Source organism: Conger conger, chromosome 5 (genome assembly GCF_963514075.1).
Source record: "Conger conger chromosome 5, fConCon1.1, whole genome shotgun sequence".
NCBI lineage: Eukaryota > Metazoa > Chordata > Actinopteri > Anguilliformes > Congridae > Conger > Conger conger.
In genome coordinates this window covers 61,079,243-61,088,681 of record NC_083764.1, presented here as the reverse complement: position 1 = coordinate 61,088,681, position 9,439 = coordinate 61,079,243, and the positions used below count along the sequence as shown (strand labels likewise).

At 48.0% G+C, this 9,439-nt stretch overlaps 1 protein-coding gene across 1 annotated transcript in view; it reads left to right on the top strand.

The window, feature by feature from the left end:
- Window positions 1-8,355, top strand: part of LOC133128428 (ATP-binding cassette sub-family F member 3-like) — a 14,380-nt gene extending 6,025 nt beyond the window's left edge. The window contains exons 9-21 of the mRNA XM_061241940.1: window positions 1-45; window positions 184-240; window positions 331-353; window positions 1,041-1,096; window positions 1,526-1,726; window positions 1,875-1,951; window positions 2,039-2,083; window positions 2,181-2,313; window positions 3,230-3,318; window positions 5,063-5,154; window positions 5,338-5,470; window positions 6,275-6,362; window positions 7,151-8,355. The exon at window positions 1-45 is cut by the window's left edge and continues 15 nt beyond it. Coding sequence (XP_061097924.1) covers window positions 1-45; window positions 184-240; window positions 331-353; window positions 1,041-1,096; window positions 1,526-1,726; window positions 1,875-1,951; window positions 2,039-2,083; window positions 2,181-2,313; window positions 3,230-3,318; window positions 5,063-5,154; window positions 5,338-5,470; window positions 6,275-6,362; window positions 7,151-7,309 — 1,198 coding nt within the window. The 3' untranslated portion in view covers window positions 7,310-8,355. The remainder of the gene's footprint in view (window positions 46-183; window positions 241-330; window positions 354-1,040; window positions 1,097-1,525; window positions 1,727-1,874; window positions 1,952-2,038; window positions 2,084-2,180; window positions 2,314-3,229; window positions 3,319-5,062; window positions 5,155-5,337; window positions 5,471-6,274; window positions 6,363-7,150) is intronic.
- The last annotated feature ends 1,084 nt before the right edge of the window (window positions 8,356-9,439 follow it).

Here is a 9,439-nt window from a genome sequence, read left to right as displayed (position 1 = left end):
GGCAGGTTTGGGCTTCTCTCCCAGAATGCAACAGCAGACGACCAAGTAGGTGCCCCCCCCCCACCGCGAATCTGCATGCCTGCGCTTGCATGTCCGCGCATAGGTACGTCGTTGCTGTGGTTGCGGATGTCGGCCAATGAGAGGAGAGATGTGATGATGTCACACGTGTGTGCCTGTACGCAGGGAGTTCTCGGGAGGCTGGAGGATGAGGTTAGCGTTAGCTCGAGCGCTCTTCGCCCGGTGAGTCAGCCTCACTTACTGTCCTTCTGAGCCAGAAATACGGATGTGAACATACCATGACTAACGCCTATTCTTCTCCTTTCGCCACAGGCCTGACCTGTTGTTACTTGATGGTGAGTGGCCTTTTTTATTTGATTTTTTACACACACAGTCACAGTCACACACCAACAGCGATTGGCTGCCATGCAGGGCACCAACCAGCTCGTCAGGAGCATTTCGGCGTTAGGTGTCTTGCTCAGGGACACTTCGACACACCCAGGGCGGGATCGAACCGGCAACCCCAGCCCTCTGACCGCCTGAGCCCCGCCTTGCTCCCTCATATATTATATACTATCGGTCATTAGTTTAGATTAAGATGTATTCTTAATCTATACGTCGGGACCCACAATGGGAGTGTATGAGGTGGGTCCCAGTATGAATCCACTAGGCCAGGGGTCGGCAACCCTGGTCCTGGAGAGCCGCTGGGTGTGCTGGCTTTCGTTGTTACTTGGCATTAATTGATCAATGAAAGCCGTTGATTACACAGTTAACTCACCTCACCTGGTTTCTTGGGTCTGAATCGGTTGCTTATTATAAGGTGGAGACGAAAGCCAGCACACCCTGCGGCTCTCCTGGACCAGGTTTGCCGACCCCTGCACTAGGCTGTGCTATTAAGTGCATTTCATGGGTCCCCAAGTGTATTAACTTGTGTCCTGGATATTTAAATTTTCAGGACTGTGATGGTTAGAAAACAGTTATTTCTGTATGTACTGCGTTAAACAGCCTCCTGTTTTCTTTTTTGTCTTCCTCCTCTCCCACAGAGCCTACCAACATGCTGGATGTGAGAGCCATTCTTTGGCTGGAGAATTATCTGCAGGTGGGCACACCTTTGGGCTGATTCACTGATACCTGCTGTACAGAGAGTCCGTATTCTCCATGATATGGCATCCATTTGAGACAGCCTTCCCTGTCGTAGTGTGTTAATAATAATGTATAATTAGTTCTTTAGCTGAACAAAGTGACTGTTGATTAGACTAAGCAAGGAATCCCCCCTGGAGGAATGCGGTGTTAAGGGCCTTGCTCAAGGGCCCAAAAGCTGTGCAGACCTTATCATGGCTGTACCGGGGCTTGAACCACCAACCTTACGGGGTCCAGTCATGTAGCTTAGCCACTTGGCTACAGGCTACCCCAGTACCCACCCGCTATGGGTGATCAGGAGGTCTTTGGCCATAGGGGGCTTCTTTGTGTGAAGATTTTGGGAACTCTTGCCGTGAAGTCCACAGTGACCGTCTTGCCCTCCCCACAGACATGGCAGTCCACCATCCTTGTGGTGTCCCACGACCGGAACTTCCTGAACGCCGTGGTAACCGACATCGTCCACCTGCACTCTCAGCGGCTGGAGAGTTACCGTGGCAACTACGAGAACTTTGTGAAGACCAAGGAGGACCGCCTGAAGAACCAGCACAGAGAGTACGAGGCTCAGCTGCAGTACAGGGAACACATTCAGGTATGAAACACGCGCACACACATACTCACAAAGGTATGAACACCCACACATACACACATGCGCACGCTAAAACGGACTCACAGCGATTGATATTCTTACTCTCTTTCTCTTTACGCTTGTGCGTTTTCTCTCTCCCTCCCTCTCTCAGGTGTTTATTGACAGGTTCCGGTACAACGCTAACAGAGCCGCGCAGGTGCAGAGCAAGCTCAAACTGTTGGAGAAACTGTGAGTGCCTGCGATGCCCCTCCACAATCCCACAATGCACCTGTATCCATTCCCTCATTAACCCTCACTCTGCTCCCTCCATTTCAGGCCAGAACTCAAACCCATCGAAAAGGAATCCGAAGTCACGTTAAAGTAAGGCACCGTCACGAGTGTCAGAAGCACTTTATTAATTAATTTTTTTCACGTTGTTTTTGTGTGACTGTCGTGTGCGTATCCGCCCGTCTCTCAGGCTCCCGGATCACTTTGAGAAGTTGTCCCCGCCGGTGCTGCAGCTGGACGAGGTGGAGTTCTACTACAGTCCGGACCAGCCGATCTTCAACGGTCTCTGTCTGTCCGGTGACCTGGAGTCCCGCATCTGCATCGTACGTACCTGCGCTAATACTGCTTCTGCTAATGCACTTCTGTAACGGTGCTGCTAGCTACCACAGCAAAAATGCTACTGCCATTTCTGCTGCTAATGCTATTTCTGTATTACTGTGGCGACTGTAGTGCTGGTGGTGCTATCCTATGGGTACAATACTACAGTACATTGCATTTTAGTAGCATCACCACTGTCTGTAGATAACATTTACAGTTTACATTTAGGAGTTTAGCAGTCGCTGTTATCTGAAGCAATTTCTGCTGCCAACGGCCAACGCCAAATATTCAGGGTCACAATCGACAATGGCTTTTAACAAACTTTTAACAAACGACAAGTTGTAAATATATAAACATTAAGTGTAATACATAAAGTTTAGCGCCACAGATTGAGAATAATAATGGTTTGAGTCGCAAACGAGGTGGGGCTTGTCAATGGAAGAAATGATAAAACGGATAGTGTGACAGTCGGGTGAGCCGGGGTACAGTTTAAACAGGTGTCTGTGGTCTGTGGGGGGTGGAGAGATGGGCACAGCTGCTGCTATTGCTGCTAATACGGCTACCTACACTACCGTTGTAGTTATCCTTATCACTTTCAATCTTTCTCTCCTTCACTCCTTTCATCCTTCCCTCCTCCCACTCTGTTTCTCTCTTTCAGTGTTCAGTGTGCTTTATTGGCATGAAATGCATACAGTAAATATTGCCAAAGCGTTATATAACAAGGGGGGGGGGGGTGGAGTAGGAATCAACTGTCAATATAATACCTGCAAGTAACGCATTGTAACATATAGCTGTACAGTGGTTATACTATTGCTGGGTGGTTACCATCTCTCTTTCTCTCTCTCCCCCTCTCTCTCTCTCTCTCTCTCTCTCTCTCTCTCTCTCTCTCTCTCGCTCTCGCTCTCACACTCTCTCTCTCAGGTTGGGGAGAATGGAGCAGGGAAGACAACTTTACTGAAGCTGCTCATGGGGGACCTGACCCCCATTAGCGGGATTCGACACGCCCACAGGTGAATTTGACACACACACACATACACATACAGGTGTATTTGACTCACACACACACACACACACACATACATACACACACACACACACACACACACACACGCACACAGGTCAGCTTCACATGCTCACATGTGGGTTTTAGCATGTCTAAATGAGAGGATTCTCTCTTGTTTTCAAACTGTCAGAGGCGGTATTAGGGCTCTGGGCTTGTGCATCTGCCGTGTCAGGTCATACTTTTCCCGCCATTCTCACTCCTGTGACATACAGAGACATCTGCCTCTGTATGCCCCCCCCCCCGGACAACTGTCTCTCTGGGAAACCAGCTGGTGCCAGCAATAAACCAATCATTATTACTCGACCGGAAACCAATCAGCTGGTGGCATGTCAGGCTGCGTGCCTGGCGTCATTCAGAGGGCCCGTATAGGAATGGAGTTGTCTTGAGATCTATGTCAGGGTACCTAGGGGGAACAGAACAGAAACAGATTAGCAGCCATTCGCATTGTTTCCAGAAATTTTTGTCCCAGGTGGGATTTCAACTCTAGCCTCTCGCTCGTCAAGAGACGTTTGCTAGACAAACGCGTTACCAGTCAGCTAAAGACAAAATCACCACGAGCCAAGGACGACGGTGTTCTCTTGTATTTGAGGGTTTACGTCATCAGGAAGCGTTGTCGCGGTAACCTGCTACGAGCCTTTGCTTTCCTAGCAAACTGGCCACACATACAACAAGCCGAGCTAACCCTGCTACACGTGGCAAATAAACTAAGCCAAGGACTAACTGCAGTACCAAGATAAATACAAATGCAAATGCAGCATGTATATGAATATGTATATATTCAATTGCTTATCAAGACATATACACCAGCAAGACCCCTCAGTTCTGCCACTTTGTGCCGTCTGGCGCCTCCCCCTCGCCTCACCTGCACTCGCTCACGACTGCTGTCTGTCCTGGCTCCACGGTGGTGGAATGAACGGCAGAGTCTCTCACCTCTTTAAAACGCAGACTGAAGACCATCTCTTCAGGTTGCACCTTTCCCTCCCTAACTCACCGCCATGATTAGCCTTATATATGCCATAGACTATAATGGCACTTATATAGTTATCTAGATATTGTTGTGTTTTGTATTAGCTATTGCATTGTTGTACTCGGGGTATTCTAGCTGCCAACCATGGTATGCTAGTTTGTAAGTTGATGTATTCTTCAAGGGTTCCGATTGTATCTGTATGGTCACGCTAGGACTCGTACTGTCCTCTAGGGTCCTCTTCACACTTGTCCCTGTGTTTGATCTGAACTTCGTTGTACGTCGCCCTGGACAAGAGCGTCTGCTAAATGCCTTGTAATGTAAAGTAATATATGTAAATAGAAATACAAGTGCAACTAGATTAGACTACAAAGTACAACAAGGGGTGAGAAATTCAGACTGGTGAAACAAAAGGCAGTGGGCCTGGGTATCCAGAGGAGTCAAAGCGTGAAGAGATGAGTCTTCAGACTGCGTCAGTAACTGCCTCATGACCGTAACAAATGAAGTTTTACTGTTCTTTAGCGCCTTTAGTCAAAGACGATTGACGGGAGTATCGCACCTTCCTGTAAACAAATTTATGTGCTTAAACACCCCCGTTTGACACACCCGCAAGTGTTGTTAGAATGGTCTCACTTGGAAGAGAGAAGGTGTGAGTTTTTACGCTTTTAAGATGCGGGGCGTAAATTATGTAATTGTGTGTGTGTGTGTGTGTGTGTGTGTGTTACAGGAACCTGAAGATTGGCTATTTCAGCCAGCATCACGTAGACCAGCTGGACCTCAATGTGTGTTCAGTGGAGCTGCTACTCAACAAGTTCCCAGGTACTATTTCCACACAAATGTACACATCACTACACACTTGGCAACCCCCGCACAGGTACTCCTCGGGCTCACATATGATTGTGAACAGATACACATTTTGTCATTGGTCTTCTCTCACTCTTTCTACCCTCCCCCTTCTCCCTCTCTCCATCTCTCTTTCCCTCCCTCCATCCCCCTCTCCAGGCCGACCGGAGGAGGAGTACAGGCACCAGCTGGGTCGGTATGGGGTTACGGGGGAGCTGGCTACGCGGCCGGTGGCCAGTCTGTCTGGAGGACAGAAGAGCAGGGTGGCCTTCGCCCAGATGACCATGCCCTGGTTGGTCCCCTCCGTCTGTCTGTCCCCGCGTGTCTGTCCATGTTCCCGTGTCTGTCCATGTTCCCGTGTCTGTCCATGCTCCCGTTTGGTCTTTCTGACCTTTAATTTGCTCACCTGAAATCCGGCCGCAATTCAGCTCAGATTGTGCTCCTCCCGTCAAGCAATTCGTCACAACAACCCCCACCCCCCCGCCTCAGTAACGTGGTTTGGCCTTAGTTCACTCAGAACATCTGGGGGGTAAGGACCATTCTGTGACAGATCGGGGTGGGAGTCGTCACAGTGCATGTGGATCTCTAGGAAGACGGACAGCAGTGGGCTAAAATCAAGCTTGGTTTAAGCGTTATTAGAGAACTGTGATCCTTTGTGTGTATATACAAGGAGGGGTAGGTGTGGGGGTTTAAGGGTGTGTGTGTGTGTTTGTCCTGCTGGGTCTTGCCTGTCTGTCTTTCTGTCTTCCCGTCCCTGTTTATGTCTCAGCCTGTCCGTTCACCTGTCCGTGCGACAGTCTTCTCTGTGTCAGTCTGTTCGAATGAGCGACTTTTCAGTTTGTCTGCAGTCTTTTTTTCCTGTCAGTTTTGTTCTGTAAAAGGGGATTATAGCTGAGCTATGCTATTGTTGTAACACGGATAAGGGGGGGGGTTCACTGGAGTGTTGCGTTAAACTAGCGGTGTTAAATATTCAGTTTTCAGGGTGAAGAATCTTACCGGACGAGATGTCTAAAACCTGACCGTTGTTTGTTTTGTTTAAATCAGTTTATAATTCTTGCTTATCTTTCCTTCCCCCTCCGCTCCTCGCTCTCCTCAGCCCAAATTTCTACGTCCTGGATGAGCCGACCAATCACCTGGACATGGAGACGATCGAGGCCCTGGCTAAAGCGCTCAACGGTTTCAAGGTGCAGAGTCAAGGCTCTCTCCATCTCTCTCCCTCCCCTTCTCTCTCTCCATCTCTCCCCCTTCTCTCTCTCCATCTCTCTCCCTCCCCTTCTCTCCCTCCCCTTCTCTCTCTCTCCACTGCTCATTGCTGTGCTGTTAATAATGCTGCAGAAGTCCTTTTTCTTGTTTTGGGGTACTTGGTGGGGTGTGGATCAAGTGTTAGGGCAGGGCTTTTCCAACCCTGTTTCTGCATATCAACTGCCTTGTAGGTTTACACTCCGACCCCAACAAAGCCACACCTCATTCTTGTTGAGTTGCTAATTAGTATGCGGTAATCAGATGTGCCAATTGAGGGTTAAAATGAAAACCTACAGGTCCGTAGATCTCCAGGAAAAGGGTTCTGCAGCCCTGTGTTTGGAAATGTATAAGGGTTTGAATGTTACATACAACTTTTTTTTTTTTTTTTCAATGTTGTGTATTACATTCATATATTTAGTTTTTATGGCCATTGTGCTGGGAATTGAAGCTCTCTTGGTGGGATGGAGTGATATACCTGCAAGAGGGGAGCGAGCTTTCATTACCCCATACTGTGTGGAGCTTGAGTTGTTTGAACCAATCAAAAGGTTTTGCTCTTCACAGCAAGACACAATGATTGGTTCAAATCAGTGAGTGACTAATATCACACAGTAGCCCCACCTACTATTCTGTCTAAATAAGACGATATAACTCATGAAAGTTGTGCGATTTAAGCGACGCGGGGATGTAAACTGGCCTTGAGACGGTGACCGTCTGCGTTTCTTCCTCCCAGGGCGGCGTGGTGCTGGTCTCTCACGACGAGCGGATGATCCGGCTGGTGTGCCGGGAGCTGTGGGTGTGCGAGACGGGCAAGGTGAGGCGCGTGGAGGGCGGGTTTGACGAGTACCGGGACGTCCTGGAAGAGCAATTCCGCAAGGAGGGCTACCTGTGAGCCTGCCCTCCTACCGCCCGCCCGCGGCGGCACGTCCGCCGCCCGCGCGGAGCGTCTCCGTAGAATACCGCACGAATTAATCAACGAATGAATACATGAAAACTGCCAACAGCACTACAGCCACGACTATCCCGAATCGATCTCGCCAGCAACTGAAACGCCTCAGAAGAGCCGTGTGCGTGCGGCTAACCTGAACCTGACTGCCAACCCTCGGCTACGACTGTCAACTCGAACCTCACCTGAAATCCGGCCGCAGTTCAGCTCAGATTGTGCTCCTCCCGTCAAGCAATTCATCACAACAACCCCCCCCCACCCCCCCCCCCCCCCACCCCCCCCGCCTCAGTAATGTGGTTTGGCCTTAGTTCACTCAGAACATCTGGGGGGGTAAGGACCATTCTGTGACAGATCGGGGTGGGAGTCGTCACAGTGCATGTGGATCTCCCTAGGAAGACGGACAGCAGTGGGCTAAAATCAAGCTTGGTTTAAGCGTTATTAGAGAACTGTGATCCTTTGTGTGTATATACAAGGAGGGGTAGGTGTGGGGGTTTAAGGGTGTGTGTGTGTGTGTGTGTGTGTGTGTGTGTGTGTGTGTGTGTGTGTGTGTGTGTGTGTGTGTGTGTGTGTGTGTGTGTGTGTGTGTGTGTGTGTGTGTGTGTGTGTGTGTGTGTGTGTGTGTGTGGGGGATTTCCGTTAAATTGTATTACCTGGGGTAGAGCTTATTGTGTTCTGTCCCTCCTTAAACTGACAGTATTCTGGCCTAGTATGCAAGGCTACTATGATGTTGTAATAACTGGCATAACGTTCTCATAACATTGTAAGGATGTTGAGAATGTTTTCCTATTCTAATTCCTGGGATGCCCACCTTATGTTGAAATGAGCCCCCCCACCCCCACTACAAAAAAAACTATGCAGGAGTAAAACTGGTATATCAACATTTAAGGAGAGCAGAAATAAACGTGGGGTTCACATATTCTGAGGCTGTAACTTATAAATACCTGATTTAAATGTTCTCAATAACAGTGCGAATAAATGCGTACCAAGAACGACGTTGGTGGTGTTTCTTGGTTGCATTACGTGTGATGTTGTGCGTTCTTTAAACCAGCACCGCTTGTCACCTTGAATAAAGTGACATCATTCTTAAACCAATGTTTATTCGCCTGCCAAAAAAAACAAAAACTAGGGTCCTTTATCAAGTGGATGCCCTTCTGTTTTCGCCATCTAGTGGTAACATTAATGTGCATACAAGGTTTTTTGGGGAGGGAAAGACACACCCCCCTCCCTCAGTAAGTAAGGGTTGGTTACAGACTGCTAGGCTATTTCGAGAACGGCTACTCGATTCGAAGCCAAAAACCACATATACGTTACGAGTAGTGCCCCATATTGTGGCGAAAGATTCACAAATAGTACTGATATGTTCTGAAAGATGAACCCATTGAGTTTATACTAATTGGGTCTGATTTTTGTTTTTGTTTTTTGTTTTTATCTTTTGGGAGGGGGCGTGGCATTTTACATAAAGCTACAGTTCAAATGTTCTCTGTCGTATTTATAATGTTGGTGCAATTGGCAGTAAATATTCTTGGCTAGATCTGAAAAAAGATACATCGATTGTTTTAGTGGCATAGTAATTTTCACTTTTTTGTTATTTTTTTGGGAGGGGGCGTGGCATTTTCAGTGTACAGTTCAAAATGTTCTCTGTCGTATTCTTAGTGTTGAGACAGTTGGTGGTAGGTCTATACATAGCAATACTCTTAGCGCATTTGTAAGTCAATCTTTTTTTGGGATAATTTCGACGGGTCAGTATTCATGGAGCGCAGCATTGCAAGGACAATGCTCGATTACTAGCGAGGTAACGTTACCTACCGCTGGAGGAGACCAGTCAACATAGCCTATGCATTCGGTGTTACCATTGTTCTTACGTGTAGGCTAAGCCGGGTGCAAAATGTCTGCCTAACATAGACAACTAAAACATTTAACGTTAGCCAAGTGAATTGTTTCTGAACGGCACAAAAAAAACGGAAGATAAAGTACAGGACATGTCATATGCAAAGACAAATAAAAATCCAAGTCGTATGGTTAACGCGAAATGGATAAGCAACCCATAAAGTCAGAAATAGAAAATTCGGAGGTAGG